The sequence below is a fragment of the Microtus oregoni genome, unplaced genomic scaffold, assembly GCF_018167655.1.
Source record: "Microtus oregoni isolate MIOR12 unplaced genomic scaffold, Mior012 000064F_ref0000363, whole genome shotgun sequence".
In the NCBI taxonomy this organism is placed as follows: domain Eukaryota; kingdom Metazoa; phylum Chordata; class Mammalia; order Rodentia; family Cricetidae; genus Microtus; species Microtus oregoni.
The window spans coordinates 10495223-10515583 of NW_024543874.1; the positions used below are offsets into that span (position 1 = coordinate 10495223).

Here is a 20361-nt window from a genome sequence, read left to right on the forward strand (position 1 = left end):
CCCCTCCATAGAACACGTGGCAGCAGGTAAGGATACTGCACATCTTAAGGCACACAGTAGAGACAAAAGCAAAGGGAAGCAGATGACTAGATACTGCTCAAGCAACATATACAAAATCACAGTGGCTGCAAGATCCACTCAGGGCTACTACAGCTCAATTTCTTGCAGCCTAGACACACGGATGTCTGGCAGCTCTCCTGGTAGAGTCAACAAACTGGGTGTCCCTACTAAGACATGGTCCCTTCCTAGGAGTTCTGAGTTCTTTAGTGAAAGACTAAGTAAATGAGTTTCACACACCATCTCTACGCTGGTTGCCACTATAAACACAAGGTACAGCTATGAACCAATAATTTACATTCTGATTAGGGGAAGCTATCCAAAAGAAAAAAAAAAGTAAATATTCAAGATTCAGGAATCACCTGGTACTGTTGCTTATTTCTTCTTGCGGACAGGGCCTTGTTATGTAGCCCAGGTTGGCTTTGAACTCAATGTCCCAGACTGGCTACAAACTCAAAATCTTCCTGCTTACCAAACACTGGTAATCCAGGCATGTGCTACCACACTCAGTGTGGGGCTTGATTCCTTAGTAATAAGGTGATCATGGGAGGGCACATGGATTAAAGAACAGCTAAGCAAACCCCATGGAAGTGGGGGACTGAGTAGAGAAGCAGCCGGATCATCAAGGAAGGTGCTTCCGGGAGGAATGCCCCTGAAGAAGGCGGCAAGGCTGCATGTCTGTTCAGAAGAGATGGGAAGCCAGTGGCTAATGTGCAGAGACACCTGCTACCAACCCTGACAACCTATGTTCCATCCCTGGAACCCACATAGAAGGTCAGAATCCACTCCAACAGGTTGTCCTCTGATCTCCACAGACATGCTGTGGTACATGCCCCTCAAACACCTAAATAAAATACACTTAAAAAAAAAAAACAAAGCTTTCATGCGAACTACATTTTAAAAAGAAGAAAAAGATGAGAAGCCAACAGATGGGTACAGTATGACACTTTTTTTTTTTTTAAAGACAGGGTCCCTGACCTGTGGGAAGTCCAAGGACCACCCACCTCCATCCAGGTCTAGTAAGGTGAGCATCCAAACTGCCTAGGCTGCCCCAAAGCCAGTACGTGCAGTAGGATCAGAAACCCATTGCCATTGTTCTTGAGTTCTCAGTAGTCCTCACTGTCCGCTATGTTCAGCAAGTCCGGTTTTATCCCATGCTTTTTCAGACCCAGGCCAGCTGGCCTTAGTGGGTTCCCGATATTTTATATTTATATTTAATATTTATTTGCTATATAGCCTTGATGATCTTCAAATTCAGATCCTCCTGCTTCCACCTCCCTTTCACAAGTACTGTGATTACAGGCGTGTGCTACCATGCCAAAGTTTATGAGGTGCTAGGGATCAGTTCGTGCATGTTAGGCAAGCGTTCTACCAAATGAGCCACATCTCCAGCCCATGAATGAAGTATGTGAATGGGATCACTGGGGCTATTCTTTTAGGTATACATTGTAGCATGGGACCTAAACAAGGATGGAGAACAGGAGCAGGTCAAGAGGTTGAAATAATAAAAAGGTAGATGAGACTGGCTGGAAGCAGGTGACGGGGCTGGTCAGACTACGGGGGGTGTACCAGAGGTGGAACAGGAGAAAGACAGCAGCTAAGATCCCAAGACTTCGATCTGAATGACGGAAAGGATGGATCTGTCAAAGATGAGGGTGACTTTGGACAAAACAGGCTTCAGGCAAAAGACCCATAGTTAGTCTGGTCATATTAAATCCAGGATGCGAAGGTAACAGGAAGAAATGTGCACCTGACCTCCAAGAAAAAAAATAGGGGTGGGGTAGGTGGGAAAGGGTACATATGGGAGTCATAAGCAAATAAACTGCAGTTTAAACTATGGGTCTGGATGACGTTATGAGCAGAGGGGTGCAAAATGAGCACAAATGCTAAGGCTGAGGCAGGACCACTCCACAAACATCCAGAAGGTGAAAGGAGAAAGCAAAGCCAGCAAGGCAGACTGAGGAGCAGCATCTAGTGAGAAGAGAGAGAGGCATCCGAGAAGCACGTGAAAGGTGTTTAAGGAAGGAGTAGCCATCTGCTACTGGCGACGGAATTAAGAGGATGACAGCAGAGACTAATGATCTTATAGGCAGACATAATGAAGACCTTAGGAAGACCAATAGGAGAGAAGATGGGATGAAAAGTCTGACTGGAGTTAGTTGCAGAGAGAGTTATCGAGTTACCAGTTTATCAGAATACTGAGAATAGATGAACCTGTTCAATGAGAATAAAGGATCCAGACAGCTAGTTCCTCCACTACATAGAGTACAATGAAGGCTAAGAAATGAAGGAAGTGAGCCTACAGATTTCAAAAAGTTCTAGGCCAGAAAAATATGTCTCACACCAGGTAGTGGCACACACCTTTAATCCCAGAACTCAAGAGGCAGAGGCAGGTGGATCTCTGTGAGTTCAAGGCCAGCTTGGTCTATAGAGCAAGTTCCAGGAAAGTCAGAGCTGTTACAAAGAGCAACCCTGTCTTAAAGAAAGCAAAAGAAAAAAAGAAAGGAAGGAAGGAAGAAAGGAGGAAAGAAAGAAACAAGGAAGGAAGAAAAGGAAAAAAAATGTATGCCTCACAAGCCTGATGGCCTAAGTTCAACCCCAGAACCCACGGTACAAAGAGTGACCCCAAGTCCTGAAAACTATCACCCAACCACGTCTGACTCTTTACATTTTGATTCAAACAAGAAAATGGAGAAAAAGAATCAATTGAAAATCTGAACATTATGGTGGAAAAGATGGAGCTTGGGTAATGTGGAACTTGTCATAGATAGACTGGTCTCAAACTCAGAGATTTGCTTGCCTCTGCCCCATAGGGGCTGGGATTAAATGCCATCACGATGGCTGATATAAAATAAAATTACTGATGCCTATGATTAGCTTCAGAATAAAACAAGAGTTGGGGAATTAGTAGAAAAAAAGATCAGTCAGGAGTTTGATTGTTGAGGCTCATGATGGGCACTCAGGGGTTCAATATCCTACCTACTTTGGTATGGATCTGAAGAGCCTGGAAGAGAAAGGTAGGGAGGAATTGGATGTAACAAATATAGACAGCTCTTCAAGGCATTTTATCTGTACTGATGGTGAGAATGAGGTAGAGGGAAGTGTGGGGTCCAAAGAGGGCTACAATGGTCACACGGTGGTGTGGAGGGTCTAGGAGAGAGGGGACAGCTGATGATGTACAGGAAAGAGCAGGGGTGGACACAGGACCACAGAGACAGGTGGAGGCAGAACCCACATGCACCAAGACGGCAGACCAAGGGATGAACTTTTCTACTTCTATTTATGGAAACATCTCTTTTTTTTGTTTGCTACATCTATTTGCATGCGCGTGCCTGTAAGAGGACAACTTGTGGGAGTCAATTCTCACCTTCTATGGTCTAGGTCCCCGGATCAAACTTAAATCATCAGGCTTGACTACAAGTGCCTTTACCAAGCCATTGCCAGCACTGTTTTGCTTTGTATTTTTATTTATTTATTTTCAGTGTGTGTGTGTGTTCCATAAATGAATGCTGGTAACTGCGAAGGTTATTGGATCTCCACTGGATCACCAGGAACTGGAGTTATAGATAGTTGTGAGCCACTTGATGTGGGTGCTGGGAATTGAATCCAAATCCTCTGGAAGAGCAGCCAGTGCTCTTAAACATTGAGCCATTTCTCCAGCCTTGTTTTTGCTTTATTGAGACAGGGTCTCACTCTATAGTCCTGGACTGGCCTGAAACTCACTATCTAGATCAAACTGCCTTCGAACACATGGAATCCTACTGCCTCATCTCTTCTAGTGCTTAGATTCCTGGTGTGAGCCACTATATCCAGCTTTGGAAGACTCCATTCTCTCAGAGAAATAGACAACAGGGCCGTCAACTTGAGAATGCAGTATTAATGGACCAGGATGGTGGAAAAGGGAATAGACTAGAATTCTAAATTCTAGAAGGGCCCTTCTGAAATCAGTGATCATAACTCAAAAATGACTCTAGGCAGCATGACTTTCTCCCATCCAGACAAACGTGTACATTGTCAAATGAGTAAAACCAAGCAGTAAGACCCACAATTCTACAGACAGCTGAACAACTCAGGGCAGCAAGATCAAAGCCTCTAAGATAAGCATATGGGGTTGTGGGGAATAGGGCCAGCTCTGCTGGGGCACAACTCAGGACCAAGTGAAGGGCATAGGACAGGCTTCACATGGCCATTGAGACAGCATGGGACCAGTGAAATCCGCACTGCTTGACAAGATGAGATCAAAGGTTTGTTCACCTGTGTGGATCCTCACCTCTAGCTCTGCCCCTGTCTCACAACATACCTTGGGGGCCTCCCCCTTGCTGCCAGGGGGCAGTCGCAGGACCCAGAAGTTCCTGTTGCGAAGCAGGTTCTCCAGATTCTCCAGCCGTCGCTGCAGCAGCCCATACTCCTGCAGCAGGGTCCCCAGCACAGCCCACTTGCTCTCCATGTGGTTACCAAACTCCACGGCTGTCTTCTCGCAATCAGCGAGCTTCTTCTCGGCTGTTCCTGTGCGTCCCTCCAGGTTCAGCAGCTGGCTAGCCTGGGCATCCACCTTCCTCTCTACGGCCTGAATGGCAGCCACCACGGTCCAGAGTGAGATCTCTGCTGTGGGCAACTGGGGTTCGCGCATCATTCGGTCAGGAAAGACAGGGGCCCTGTCTGGGAAGGGGGGGAACTGGAAAGGCATTGGTCGCCTGGCATCCATGTCCCATTCTTGAGCCTGTGTACAAGGGTAGAAAGTGACAGCTCAGGGAAGAACGTGTGTGAGAGAGAAGGTGGCCTAAAATGGGATAACCAACCAAGTGCTATGCAGAATCTTTCTTCTACCCAGCATCCACCTCTGGCTGAGCTCATTAATGTCATCAGTGATAGCTAGAGCAACCACCCATCCATCCAACTAACCACTCTTCCATTTCCTCTTATGAGAGCCAGACTGCTTACAAGTTCACCTGTCTTGGCCAATGGCAAGTCTAGGTGACGGCCCCCTGCCTACTGTGTCACAGACCCTTTCTCTGCCTAGAACAGCAGCTTTCTTCATGGGCAACGCCGAATGACAAACTTCCCATTTGGCTCTCATTCTTTGTTTCAAGGTAGGAATTTCCATGTAACTTGTCTGAAGTTAATCTTCGGAGCAATCTCTTTTGCAGGTTAGGGCAAGAATGATTATCTCTGCTTTACAGATGACGAAATTAGGGAACAAAGAAGCAGCTGGTCATTCTTCAGCACCGCCCTGCACTGCCAACCGGCACGGTTCTAGGTGCCACAGGTTAACACAAACACTTTGCAAACATGCAGCCTCTGCTAGTCCAGCCAGAGGAGACAAGGACCTAGGCTAGGCGGCAGACCAAACGTTGTTGAGTTCCATACAGAGCCACCTTTTCATAACTATGCAAAATGTAAATAGATTTACTAGGCAGTATCACTTATTAGACAGGAAGAGGGGCATTCTTCACCTCCATGAGGGCCACAAGGGAAAGCTCTACGCTTCCTCTCTGCTTCCTGAGAAGGGGGCTCCCTGTATTTTTCAGGAGGTCCAGGCTGGGATTTGAGCCCTATGGCAGAGGAAGGAGCGCGGACGCTGGTCAGGGTGTGATGGATGACAACACAGGCTGATAACTGACTCTTGTTCCCACACAGGACAGGCAGAAATGTCCCTTTCTCTCTCTCTGTTCTCCCTGCTTCTGCTCTTGGAAAAAGTAGAACCCTACAACTGTGAGGTGAGCCTTTGACAATCATGCAAACTATTTTCTCAAATTCAGAGAAGCTGTGACCGCCCCCACAGCTCAGAGGACCACCCCACAGTGTCTAAGAATTCCTCTCTGACACGGGAGAGAGAACAACTGGGCCCTAGCAGCAATACCAGCCCCTGCCGGATCCTGGTGGCTGGACTGCCATCAGTGGCATCCACTGGGGCCTTGTCAGAGAAAAGAAGAGTGGCAGAGGAAGTTTAGGAAGTCAGGGGCTGTTGCATCTCACCAGGTTTGAAGATCTACTGCTGAACCTTCTGCTCAATAACAACACAGAGACTCCAGACTGACTTGTCAAGTCCTAACTCCTGGCTGAGAATCAGATGGGAACACGGGAGCCTTCTGCGGAGTCCAGTCCCGGGGCAACTCTAAGCCTTCCCTCTGAGACAGTGATCCACAGCCACTCTGAACCCTCTTCCCCTTGTGATTTATACCCAAGGCCGTGCCGGCTAAGTCCTAGGCACCCTGAGATCACTTACGGAACGTAAAGAAACAGCTGGAGCCTTCTCTCTCACCCCCAGGACCCCAAGACAACATTCAGGGATGCGGTTTGGGCGTAGTCAGTTGTCTTAAGCTGCTCGGGCGATTCCAATATGCAACCAAGTTTGCTAACCCAAGACGACAAAGTCCCCTCCCAGACCCTTCCCAGGCTCACCCCTTGTATAGAGAAAAAGTGGGCTGCTCCTTATACTCGGAGAAAGACAGCAATAAAATAGCTTTACACCCTTTTATTAAGCTGACTACAGTGTAAACATGGTTGAACTGTTCCCTCTGTGGGCCAGGAAAAGGCCTGCCGCAAACCCAGGCGGATCGGACGCCAAGAGGAACCCCGGTCCCCGCTCAGGGAAGCGGCCACGGCCGCGCCAGGTCCGGGGCAGCACGGCCCTGCTTCCTGCAACCCATGGGCCCTGGGCCCGGGCAGCACCGACCCGGGCAGCATCGGCCCAGGCAGCTGCACCGTGGCGGCGCGGAAGGCCCTGGGCGCTCGGGGCCTGTGCCGGGCCCGCTCCGGCGGCCGCTCGGGACCGCTGCAGCCGCGAGGCTCCCCGAGGCCCGGCCCCGCCCCGCCCCCACGGCAGCGGTGCGGCCATGGCGCCCGCGGGCGCTGCACCCACCTGCATGGGCGGCATTCCCTCGGCCATTTCCGCGCGCAGCGCCGGCTCCTGGTGGCAGACCTCCTCCGGGGGCAGAGCCTGGGCCCAGCTCCAGCTCCCGCTGTCCAGCCCCAGGCCCTGGATGCCCAGCTGCTGAGGCTGCGGCCGTGTTGACACAAACTGCATCCTGGGAGTGCTGTTCCCCGCTCGGGCCGGCCAGGGAGAAGAAGAACGTTTTCCAAGCGCCTTCCCCCTTGCCGGGGCCGGACAGCTCCATCTACAGCCCGTAGGAGCAAACAGTCCCCTTCGGTGGCGCTCCCCGCCCTTCGCAGCCAGCGCGCCAGCCAATGGCCTGGGAGCTCCTGCCCGCCTGCACGGCTAGCCGGGGCCACTCCAAGCTGGGGGCCACCGCCGCCCCCAAAAGACGAGATGTGGTGGCGAACCCGGCCTCTAGGTCTGAGGTGGCCGGACTTCATGTCCCAAGCCATGCTGGGGCCTGGACCCTAGACTTGATTTCTATTGCTTCTACGAATGCATTGGACATCCCAGGAGAGAATGGTGCCTCACCCTTGTGAAAATTTTACTGAAATATTTGCTGAACACCTACTGTGTGTCAGATTCTGCTTAGGCAGAGGGTGGTTTTTGTAGTTGCATACCCAGGTTTAAACATCACTACTGGCTGTGATTTTTGAACATTTACTGTCTCCAAGTTTCCCATGTTCTATATAAACAAGGGTGTGTGTGTGTGGGGGGTACATTAGTCTTAATTTAATGTTGAAAACTTAGGAACTAATGTCAGGCACACAGCAGGCTCTGACCCTTTTGCCAGACGTGCTGCTGCACACTTTTAATCCCAGGCTTGAGAGATAAAATCAGGTAGATCTCTGAGTTTATAGCCAGAGATGGCTCAGTAGTTAAGAGCACTGGCTGCTGTTCCAAAAGTCCCGAGTCCCAAGTTCAATTCCCAACAACCACATGGTGGCTCACAACCATCTGTAATGAGATCTGGTGCTCTCTTGAGGAAGAGACCTGGTCAGTTGTCCTCAACAACTTAGATCATGAAACCAAGTATGGACAAGTTCAACAGAACGGCCATATACAGGCTGCCTATGCATGCTTCAGCATTACCAGGGCATAAACTTCATTTCATATTTCAGTCTCAGATCTCAGAGTTCATGGCCAACCTGGTCTTTTTAGTTCCAGGCCAGTATTTTTTAAAAAAAAAAAAAAAAGGTAATTACCCCCCCCCCCCAAAGATAAGTCCATAAGTCCCTAAAGTTATACTATCCACTTTGTCTTCCTAAATGACCAGTCCTTATCTTGCCTGGGGAGAGCTTATCACCCTAAGGAAAGTCAGACGTGATGGAAGCCGTGAGTTTTCAAACTGACAAGAGTGTGAGGCTGTGTGGAGGGGTGAGGTGCCAGAGGGGCTGTCTTCAGAAGGACAGTTATCAAGTGCTTTGTTAGGCATGCTTCCAGAATATGGAAATGGATATTTCATAGACTTATTATTCTCAAGGAGCTTAGGGGCTAGTGAAGATCACAGTTCCAGAAGTCAGTGATTTCTTTCCATTTCCTGGATACAGGTTGTGCGCGTGCAAGCAAGTGCACGTATCCCATTGTAAATATCATGTCCACTGTTATTAGAGGAACCAGGCAAGCCCAGCCTGGAAGCTCCAGGCAAATGTTTCTGCCAACAGTCCACATCTTAGAAGACATGGGATGTGAACTCTATTTCCTCTTTCCTAGAGATGGAAGACTAGGTTATTCCCAAGTGCTGAGGTTCTCTCCTCAGGATTAAACCAATATGATTTCCTGTCTTAAATGTGTAGCCAATTATAGCAATGTCCCTTTTTATACAGCAAGGCACCACCATCTAATTCCGTTTGATTTTTCCTTGCAGGTAGATTTTCACACAGCTATTTATACCTTTGCCTTATGGCAAAGTTTCTGCTTAGGCTAGAGGTCTTTTTTGTTTTTTTTTTTTTTTTTTTTTTTTTTTTGGTTTTTCGAGACAGGGTTTCTCTGCTATCTTGGAACTAGCTCTTGTAGTCCAGGTTGGCCTCGAACTCACAGAGATCCGCCTGCCTCTGCCTCCCAAGTGGTGGGTTTAAAGGCGTGCGCCACCACCGCCTGGCTCAGTTCACATTTTTATTTAAATATTTATTTATTTATTATGTGTACAGCATTCCTTTCATGTGTGCCCGCAAGCCAGAAGGGGGCACCAGGTCTCATTATAGATGGCTGTGAGCCACCATGTGGTTGCTGGGAATTGAACTCAGGACTTCTGGAAGAGCAGTCAGTGTTCTTAACCACTGAGATGGTTCTTAACCATCTCTCCAGCCCCCTCAGTTCACATTTTTATATGTACAAAATACTCAAACAGGTTCATATGTGCCGGATCAACATTTCTTCATTATTTTATAACTACCAAGCCTACCAACTATAGGGCATAAAACCCTGCAATCAATACAAGCTGAAGGGTGTGGGGTAGAAGCACTTCTGGAAGGAAAAGAAGGGTGGGCATGAGGGAGGAGCTGCTGGAGCTACACTGGTAATGGACCCTATGACTGATGCTCCAATGACTGAGGAGGCCAAGATATCCCAGGCTGCAAGACAGCCTGCTCTGGGAGTGTTGTTTGTTAGAGCAGTCTCCAGCAATCACTGGTTAACTGTGAGCTCCCTGAAAAGCAAAATGGGCAACGGGTTAAAGTATCATAGTTAATGTACACTTTTTACAAGAGATACTTAGGCCTGGCCCTTGATCTGCCAGATGGAGATTAACTGATTAATTCTCTTCAAGAATTCTATAGATACTGCTCTGGATAGAGGACAAGAGAGGGGACTCAAAAGTTTCAGAACATTTATCTACCATTTCCTCCAATATTAATATAAATGGAGGGTATTCTTGTCTATCTTAATATTGAAAAATTATAAACTAATGTCTGGCATCTAGAAGGCACTCAGCAAAGGTAGTGACTCCACCCCTTTGCCAATATGGTAGTACATGCCTTTAATCTCAGCATTCTAGAGGCAGAGGCAGGTAGAGTTTTATTTAAAAAAGGAAACAACCAGGCTTACTCTCAGCTTAAGTAAAGAGGATAATAGGTTTCTATCTACTAAATTAGGTCCCGTCCCTAATTTAACAAGCAGGCTTTCTACGTGATATTGAAAAATCTATCATCTCAGCACTCTGAAAGCTGGGACAGGAAGATTAAGAGTTCAAGGCCAGCCCGAGCTGCCTTGAGTCAGTCTCAAAAATAAATAAACCAACCAAATAAAAAATCCAAAAAATGCTATGGACTGCCAAGGTGGCCAGTGGGATTGGGAAACAAGGGTGGCCCAAGAGACTTGAGCTTTCCTCCCTGCTGGCATGTGCGTGGCTATAGACCTGCCTCTGTGACAAAAATATGATTTACCACTATGGAGGCACAGACCCTTTATTATTCTCTAACCCTCACTCTCTGCTCTAGGAAAGCAGGCCAACTTAGGCCATTTCCAGTTCAATAACTAACTTTCTCATTCATAATCTAATCCTCACAAATACTCTGGAAGCACTTGAGGGAACTTGAAAAAACAAAACCCAAGAGGCAGGTGGATCTCTGTGAGTTCGAGACCAGCCTGGTCTATAAGAGCTAGTTCCAGGACAGGCTCCAAAACCACAGAGAAACCCTGTCTCGAAAAACCAAAAAAAAAAAAAAAAAAAAAAAAAAAAAAAAAGAAAAAACAAAACCCATTCTCTGTTAGAGCAATGAAATCGTGCCAGAGTGGGCCTTGGCTTTTAAGTATCTCCTAAGTCCCCCAGGTCATTCTCATATTCATCCAAGAACAAACTAGTGCAATAGTCATTTGTACATCTCCTTGTCCTTACCTCACAAGATCATATGAGAAAATGAAAATCCTGAATCCTACTGGCTAATAACATAAGTATGAATTAATTGTTTTTAAACTACGTTTATACTGTTTATTCACTGAGGTTTGCTGGTAGATATTGCATTTCTTATGCTATTTTTAATTATTTAAAATTATAAACTTGAGCCGGGCGATGGTGGCGCACGCCTTTAATCCCGAGGCAGAGGCAGGCGGATCTCAGTGAGTTCGAGACCAGCCTGGTCTACAGAGCTAGTTCCAGGACAGGCTCCAAAGCCACAGAGAAACCCTGTCTTGAAAAACCAAAAAAAAAAAAAAATTATAAACTTGAAGCCAAAACCTGATTGGCATATATTAACTCATGTACATCCTGAATTTTGAATTCTGCTTGATTAAACAAAATCAATTCTCCAGAAATGTGTCTGCTATCTTCCTGACTTGTCATTCTCCATATATTTATTTATATTTGTGAATATTTTGTATGAGAGATACGATATGGTAATAAAGGCCTGCAATCTCAAAACTTGGAATGTGAAGACAGAAAGATCAGGAATTCAAGGCCATCCTTGGTTATATGTCAAGTTCAAGACCATGCTACGTGAGACTATGTCTTTTAAAAAAGTTTTCTTGCAGCCGGGCGATGGTGGCGCACACCTTTAATCCCAGCACTCGGGAGGCAGAGGCAGGCGGATCTCTGTGAGTTCGAGACCAGCCTGGTCTACAGAGCTAGTTCCAGCACAGGCTCCAAAGCCACAGAGAAACCCTGTCTTGAAAAAACAAAACAAAAAAACCCCAAACAAACAAAAAGTTTTCTTGCTGGGTAGTGGTGGCACACACCTTTAATCCTAATACCCTGGAGGTAGAGGCAGGTGGAATCTCTGAGTTCAAAGCCAGTCTGCAGAGCCAGTGCCAGGACTACCCAGAGAAACCTTGTCTTGGAACAAACAAGTTTCTTGCAAAAGTTGCAGCATGGGCGCTATTGTTACAGGTGGTTATGAGGACCCAACATGGATGCTGGGAACAAAACTCTGGTCCCCTGCAAGAGCAGCAAGTGCTCTTAACTCCTAAATCATAACTCCTAAACTCAAGCCCTACAACAATTTCAAGGTTTTGTTATAAATAAATAAATAAATAAATAAATAAATACTGTTTTACTAATGAGCACAAACTCACATAGTTCAGTGAGGTTTTTAATCAAGCCCTTTATTTGGAATGTAACTTCAGAACTTCAGAATCACTGTTTCTGAGGCTGTTCTGATGAGACTGTATTTTTCTGCCTTCCTTGTGTGGTCTTAGGCATGATATGGAGGGTACATTTAATTGACCAAGTTGACAAATCCATCCTATGTCTGTGACTGTGGTCAGTTCTATAACATGAAGAAGAGGCTGGGGATGTAGCTCAGTTGGTAGAGTGCTTGCCTAACATGCACAAAGTTCTGGATTTGATCCCTAGCTCCATAAAACCAAGAAGAGGAAGGAGGATCAGAGGTTCAAAGAAATCTAGGCTACATACAAGGTTTGTAGATGTCCTGGGATACATGAAACCCTGTCTCAAAAAAGTAAAAAGAAAAAGGAAGTAGTGTAGAGAGCAGGGACTGAAGAGCAGGCATGGTGGCACTCATCTGTAATCCCTTCACCAGGGAAGCTGAGGCAATGGGTTCCACTGAGAGACTTGTCTTCAATAAACAAGCACACAAAACAGGAGCAGGGTCAGAGCAGGGTAACACCTCTCCTTTCCTTGACTTCAAGTGACAAATGACTCCTTTCACAAGACAAACAGCATCTTCCAGGTATTTTTGAGCAAAGACACTATGCATTGGAATTATGATAGTATTTGTAAGACAGAAGTAGTTGAAGAAACCTCAATAGGTATTAAACAGAACCCTCCCACCCTGCAACACTGAACTGCTATATTCTTCATTCCTGAGCACATTTCCAAGGTTCACAGAAGCTGGTGCAGGGGCCAGAGGAATTGTACTGCTGGGTTAAGATGAGCATGGGAAGAACTGGGCCAGATTTCCCAATTATAGAATCTAAACAAAGAAAAACTGAGAAATATTTAAAAGAACACTTAAATTTCTTTTTTAAGATAGGGATTTTTTTTTCTTTTTTGGTTTTTCGAGACAGGGTTTCTCTGTAGCTTTGGAGCCTGTCCTGGAGCCAGTCCTGTAGATCAGGCTGGTCTCGAACTCACAGAGATCCACCTGCCTCTGCCTCCCAAGTGCTGGGATTAAGGCATGCGCCACCACTGCCCGGCAGATAGGGATTTTTTGTGTAGCCTTGGCTGTCCTGGAACTAGCCCTGCTGACCAGGTTAGCCTTGAACTCAGAGACCCACCTACCCGTTTCCAGAGTGCTGGGATTAAAGGTTTGCGCCACCACCACCCTAAAATTCTTTGTTTTAAAACAGTGGTTTAGAGCACTTGTTGCACTTGTAGAGGACCCAGGTTCGATTCCCAGCACCCACACAGTGGCTTGCAATCATTCATAATTCCAATTTTAGGAAATGTGGCACTCTCTTCTGACCTCTGCGGGAACAAGGCGTGCACATAATGTACATACATACATGTAGGCAAAACACTGACAGATAAAATAAAATCTAAAGAAATGTTTTAAAGAGAAGGATGAGGAAAAAGAAGAAAAATTGAGAGAGAATCAGAGCCATATGGGGTTGTGGCATTAGGAACTTATGTGGTGGTATGTATAGAAAATAATCAGTAAGAGTTCACACTAAATTTATGAAAAAAGATGGTAGCAAAAGGCTGAGCCAGCCAGGAGTCTTGTACTTCTGTAGAGCAGCCTTTTTTTTTTTTAAATGTTTGTTTTTATGTGTATTAGTGTTTGGCCTACATGTGCATACACACACACACACACACACACACACACACCACATGCATGTTTTGTGTCTGCAGAGTGCAGAAGCCAGAAGAGGGCATGAGATCCCTTGAAACTGGAGTTAAAAATTATAGCCACCATGGGGGTGCTGGGAACCGAATACAAGTCCTCTGAAAAAGCACCCAGTGCTCTTACACAGTTATCTCTCTGGGGCCTTCTTGTCCTCCCCTCTTTTTCAAAAACAGGGTTTTCCTATGTAGCCTAGACTGACCTTGAATTCTCAGCAATCTTCCTGCCCCAGATTCCCAAGTGCTGGTGTAACAAGTGTGAGCCATCACACCTGGCCAAACCTTGGTTCTTAACACTTGCCACTTCTAGTTCGGCCTGGCTTTGTGACCACCTTTTTCAGGTTGGTTCTGTAAAATGTTACGTTGTGAGTTCTTAAGCTCTAACACTACTGAGATACAAAACATATTACAATACCTTATAGAGAAACAAAGTCTTCAGAAGATAATATATTACTTGAGGCTTGAATCTAGGTCTGCCATGAGAAGCTCTGCTCCTAGTCATTAATACTGTACTAAGATGATGAGCATTAAGTCCCTACACACTCCTTAACCCCACCCACAATCATTCTGACCTTGTGTGGAGACCAGAGGACTTTGGGAGTCATTGTTCAGGAGCCACTGACTTTGTTCTTCGAGACAGGGTCTCTCAGTGACCTGCGGTTTACCAATGAGGCTAGGCTGACAAGAAGCCAGGCAAGACCTCCCCAGTGCTAGGATTCAAGCATTGATTCTAGCTTTTTCACGAGTTCTAGGGATTAGACTCAGGTACTCATGCTTGTATAGCAAGCACTTTATTGAGTTATCACCCCAGTGCCTAATTTTGAACTAATTATCCTCTTTATAGAAACCCGAACCTTGCCAAATAACAGCCTGTTGTATTCACCCTATATGATAAGAGACTGCCCCTTTGCTACAGAGAACCAGAGTGAGCTGAGCAGTCCAAAATATCCATCTAATGGTGCATGACTTTAATCCCAAGAATTTGGGAGGCAGAGGCAGGAGGATCTCTGAGTTTAAGGTCAGCTTGATCTACAGAGCAAGTTCCAGGACAGCCAAGGCTACATAGAGAAACCCTGTCTCAAAAAACCAATGTGTGTGTGTGTGTGTGTATCTATCTAAATAGATATGTATATGTATCTATTAATGTCAGGTTCTCATCTGAAAATGCCTCATTGCTACTCAGGCAACTGCAGAAAGTGTTTTTGTTATCTAAGGAGCTAAGGCATAAGAAGAGGGAAGGGATGACCTGTCCCTCTCAAGAAATATGACATAAAATTGGGATTTCCAACCCATTGAAATGAAAGGAACTTAGGTACTTTTTTTTTTCAGTGAGACTTTTTGAGACTAAGATAGTATTTGTTATCTCATAAGCCATGGGGATCGGCTGAGATAGCTATAGATGCCATCTCAAGAGAAGATTTTGTAGAGTTTATTAGTGACAGAAATGATGTAGAGCATGGCTCTCCCTGGAGATAATGACTACGGTGTTTTCATTATCAAATGCCAAATTTCTAAACAATTAACCAACTTACATTTATTTCTTATCTGTGACTGAAGCAGAGGCTCATCCAGTGCTGACAAAAAAAAAAAAAAAAAAAAAAAAACACCCAAAAACCTCTAGTAAGTAAAGAGATCTTGTTAGAGCCAACTCCTGGATGAGCTCTGAGGAAGAGCTGCGCCATCATCCAGGGGACACTTTTGGGGTTTCCTCTTCCCTACAGTCACGAGCTGTCACATGAGCACTAGATCTCTTTAGTTGTAGAGTTAAGTGTACAGTTTCTCTCAAGACACCAGGTAGACAGAGATTCTACTTGCTGAAAAGTTGTTGGACTTTACATTTTCCAATGAGCTACATTTGAATCGTTGACAGATGAGTTCTACTAGAGAGGAGACTGGTGAATGGAAAGAATTGACTATACAGTATCTGAAGTTGCCGGTAGTGGTGCACACCTTTAATCCCAGCACTTGGGAGGCAGAGACAGGCAGATCTCTGTGAGTTCTAGGCCAGTCTGGTCTGCAGAATGAAGTCCAGGACAGTCAGGACCGTTACACAGAGAAGCTTTGTCTCGAAAAACAAAAAAACAATAGCTGAAGATCCTACTTTGAGCCAGATTAAGGACTGGGATTGATTCCACATGCTTCCAATGTTTGGCTGGTATTGGAACACTATTCTCTTTTGGCTAGTTTAGATCCCTGCTGGCTACAGCGCCTAACAGAACAGGCACTGGGGGCCACTGGCAGCACTCTGGTACACAGACCTCCGATTGGCTTTTGTGTCCTCGGTAAATCTGCTGAGTTCAGACGAACTTTAGATGTTGTCTAGCCCCCACAGCAGTTTCAGTAAGCATCTCCTCTTCAGCTCTAGCAAACACTTCCCTCACCTTGAGAATGCCTTGATTCCTTCTTTTTCAGGTGCAAACCACATAGTCAGGTCCCTAGTGAGTCATTAATGAAGCTGGAACCTGATTAGGGGATTTCAGGATTTCCGAGTTTTCCTGTGGGAGGGTCCAGATTCTGGTCTTTTTCCCAATAGACCACAGTACTGCCATCATCTGTCTTGTCTATCCCTGGGAGATTTTCACTGCCTACAGGCTGAAAGTTATGACAGCAAACCAGGTTTCACACACACTTATGTCTCCTGGGACCCTTGGTATTATTGTCACAAAACAATGTTTTATTTATGTGATTATCCTGAAGAGCAGCATGTTCAGGCAGAACTTTGCCAGAAGTACAGTACCTAGGTAAACACCATTCCCTACTGTGGTTGCAGGGCCTAGTAACAAGGAGAAAGCATTCCCTTCCTTATCCAGAAAGTATTCTGTCTGAACAGCTCTAGATCTCATTCTAGACATCATAGAAGACTCTGGGGGAATGAGGGGTGTGGGAATAAACAGCTTCCTGTACCAAATATGTGGTTTCTACATTCTCCATCTTCTACTTTAGGACCCACTAAGAGCAAAACAACAAGACAAGCTGATTTCCACCAAGTTTCTACATGAGTTTCTCTGCTTTGGTTTTCTTGCCTTATTTGGCTTTGTCTGGACAGAAGCCAAATGAAGAACAGAATTTTGGCAGAGGAGAACTTTATCACAAGATTCTTCTTTCTTTGTAAAAGTTTCTAGAGGTTCACTGTAATGGTCTGTCCTGTCCACTTTTGAGGCAGGCCAATCTTCCTTCCGTTTCCAGTCTGAGCCCTTCCTCCCATCTCTCTCCCAAAGAGGCAGCTCCATTCTCCCATCTGTTTCTTTCCTCTTTCTCTCTCAGCTCTTTCCCCTTCTCCTCTTTCCCTTCCCTTCCATAACCCACTAAATAAATATCCAACCTCACTCTGCATGGTGTGCCTATCCATCTCAGTCTCTCACCCACCATGTGGCTCCTCACCTGGGATCTGGCTGCCTTTGTGGCCCGTTACTGTGGGCTGCTGTGGTCTCGTGCCTGCTGCCTGCTGCCGCCACTTGGGGACCTGTGGCTTTTTATTTTTACCAGTACATTCACCTTTTGTTTTGTTTTGTTTTTTGTTTGTTTGTTTGTTTGACACAGGGTTTCTCTGCGGCTTTGGAGCCTGTCCTGGAACTAGTTCTTGTAGACCAGGCTGGCCTCAAACTCACAGACATCCTGGATGCTGGGATTAAAGGTGAGCGCCACCACTGTGTGGCTTACACTCACCTTTTAACAGCTTCTTTTTGGTGATAAAAATGTGAGAGCTGGGGCTGGAGAGATGGTTAAGAGCACTGACTATTCTTCCCGAGGTCCTGAGTTCAATTCCCAGCAACCACATGGTGGCTCAAAACCATCTTTAATGAGATCTGGCGCCCTCTGCTGGCATACAGGGAGGCGGACTATTGTATACATAAATAAAAAAAAATGTAAGAGCTGAAAATGGAAGAGGACACACACCTGGTTGCATGAACATTTAGGAACAGAACTAGGTTCAGATGCTTTCAGATGACTAAGAGGGGCCAAGAAAAGAAAGCATGGTAGCCATGACACCTCAAAGTACAACAGATGGCTAAGCATGATAGTACATGCTTTTAATCTTAGCACTCTAGATGTGGAGACAGGCAGATCTCCGAGTTCCAGCCTGGCTACACAGTGAAGCCCTGTCTAAAAAACAGCATGACAGGTCAGACAGATGTGTGTCTCACTCTCAGGACTGAAGAGAGGCCTCGCTCTGTTCATGACCAGTGAGGCAGGACAGGCAGGAAAGCCATCACACTACACCACTGTTGCCACACTACTGAAGGAACAAAAGCACTTTCTGAAGTGCTGTGAGCATTGTAAAGAAAATCAAGTTGGGCATGGTGGTGCACCCAGAACAAGAGGCAGAGGCAGGCAGAGCTCTATGAGTTCAAGGCTAGACTGGTCTATGAAGCAAATTCCGGGCCAGGATATATAGTAAGACCCTGTCTCAAGAGAGAGAGAGAAAGAAAATCAAACAACAGAAATGGAAAAACATGATCGCCTGCTTGGAAAAGAGAAGGGATACATAGATATAAATGACTCTAAATTCATGATTCAGGCAGATTTTTAGGCTATGCTATCACTGTTGTGCCTGAGATCTCTGGAATCTTTAGCTCTTAAACCTGAAGAGAGAACTCTCCTCAATTTCTAACCAGGGCTGTGGCAAAGTTCTCTGTCCTCTTTAAAAGCTGCTACAAGAATCTGAATGTTTCAAATCAAGCTAGTGAAAGCTAGGAACTGTCCCCTTAATAAGCTATCAAAGTCAGATTTCTTTTTCGCCAACATTAAACAAAATGTATTAGCCGACAGAATCTAGGCCTAGGAAGGCAGCCCCAGTCACCAGGTTTCAGGGAAAGGTATGAAGAGAGCTTAGCTGGTTTGAGACACGGCACCTAACAGGCAGCTAAAGCACATTCCCCCAACAGTCACCTCATCACTGAGGAATTAGAGAAAGATGACTTTGAGGTTTGGGGGCTCTTTCCAGCTCGTCTCGATCTAGAGGCAGTCTACTCTCTGCTATCCTGACAGAATGATCAGAAGACAAATCTTGCTGCCCAAACTCTGCATTTGTGGTATATGAAAAGACACGGATGCTGGATTCTCTTCCAGTTTTCAAAATATGGTATTCTTGTACTGTTGTGGACTTGCACAAGCATGTCTCTAGTTGAGTGTAGACCCCAAATTCCTTTATGTAACAGACAATAATTACTATGGGTTGTGGAGCTTGTAGGCTTTCTCCTGGACCTTCTGCTCTGCAGTGAACATAAATAACCAATGGGCCACAGATCTACAAAACCACGCCTCCATTCCCTTCCCCATACCACTGACTAGATTCTAGACCTTCAGTGCTAACACCTAGACCAGAGGTTTCCAGGGCAGTTAAGAGTGGACCAGGTGGGTCTGCTGGCTGTGCAGAAGGGTCCCTATCACCTGCACAGCCTCCACTGTGACCTGTCCGCAGGTGGTCCTTGAGTGTCTGCTTGTAGCGGAAGCTCCTTCCACACAGGGCGCAGGGGTAGGGCCGCTCGCCCGTGTGGATGCGCTGGTGCTTTATGAGGTGGTGTTTGCGGATGAAGCTCTTGCCACAGTGCGGACACTGGAAAGGCCGCTCACCTGTGTGCAGCCTCCGGTGGTTTAGCAAGTGTTCCTTACGCATGAAGCTCTTGCTGCAGTCTGTACACGGGTAGGGCCGTTCGCCTGTGTGGATCATCTGGTGACGAATCAGTGCAGAATGGCCATTGAAGTCAATGCCACACTGAGGACAAGAGAAGGGGCGCTCCTGCGCATGTCCCCTCTGGTGCAGCAGGAGACTGATTTTCAGGCTAAAGCTACGACCACACTGTGGGCAACGGAAAGGCCTCTCACTTGCATGAGTGCGCCGATGGCTGGTGAGTCGAGCCTGGTCAGCGAAGCGCTTGGGACAATCAGGACAGAGGAAGGGGCGCTCAGTGCTGTTGTGCACCCGAAGATGGTACGTGAGTCGTGAGGGGTGAGTGAAGGTCCGGGCGCAGTGAGGACAGGTGGGTGGTGTTTCACTGGCATGGTCCTGAGAGGTGCTACCGAGGTCCACCTGTGGGGCAAAGTGCTTGGGACACTGGGCACGGGTTAAGGGGTGCTCAGCAGTGTGGCTACATTGATGTGTCATTAACATGTCTTGGTTGAGACTCTTGCCACAATGGTGGCATGAGAACACCTGCTCTCCAACTGGAGGTGGGAGTGGGTAGCTTCCTAACTGAGTAAAGGTCACTTGTCCCTCTGAGGCCTCAGGCAGGTCAGTGGCTGTGCGTCCAAAAGGTGTCATGGGAGTACACTGCTGGCTTTTGAAAGCTACATCTGCAAAAGCATCCTTGGCTGCTGGTGGTGGCGGGGCAGAGAAGGCTACGGGAACTTCAGGACACAAGGAGGCTCTAGCCAGGTCTTCAGCTTTGATGACAAGTTCTTCATCTGAAAGAAGGGATCAGAGTTATCTCACCACTGTCTCTCACATTCCAACAGTTCAGGCAGGCTGCTCTAAGAGCTCACTGCTCAGGTAAACTCAGGGAAGGGCTCTCATTACTAACAAGGCCCCTGTTACATTACACATATAAGACTGTATGTTGGTGCTCCATTTTGAAAAGGAATAACCTTGGCATCAGTCTTCCCCACATTATTTTATGTTTCACTTTTACTCAGTAACTTTCTCCATTGCCTAGTGTGATAGGGCCTAAAATCTCCTCTTTACTTCTAGTGT

General features: G+C 46.3%; 2 protein-coding genes across 2 annotated transcripts in view; both read right to left on the reverse strand.

Annotated features, from left to right (window-relative positions):
- Positions 1 to 7181, reverse strand: part of Znf282 (zinc finger protein 282) — a 29852-nt gene extending 22671 nt beyond the window's left edge. Inside the window, exons 1-2 of the mRNA XM_041640670.1 lie at positions 6920 to 7181; positions 4358 to 4777 (exon numbers count right to left, since the gene is read on the reverse strand). Coding sequence (XP_041496604.1) covers positions 4358 to 4777; positions 6920 to 7084 — 585 coding nt within the window. The 5' untranslated portion in view covers positions 7085 to 7181. The remainder of the gene's footprint in view (positions 1 to 4357; positions 4778 to 6919) is intronic.
- A 6518-nt stretch (positions 7182 to 13699) lies between these two features.
- Positions 13700 to 20361, reverse strand: part of Znf398 (zinc finger protein 398) — a 35316-nt gene continuing 28654 nt past the window's right edge. Inside the window, exon 6 of the mRNA XM_041640663.1 lies at positions 13700 to 20075. Coding sequence (XP_041496597.1) covers positions 18919 to 20075 — 1157 coding nt within the window. The 3' untranslated portion in view covers positions 13700 to 18918. The remainder of the gene's footprint in view (positions 20076 to 20361) is intronic.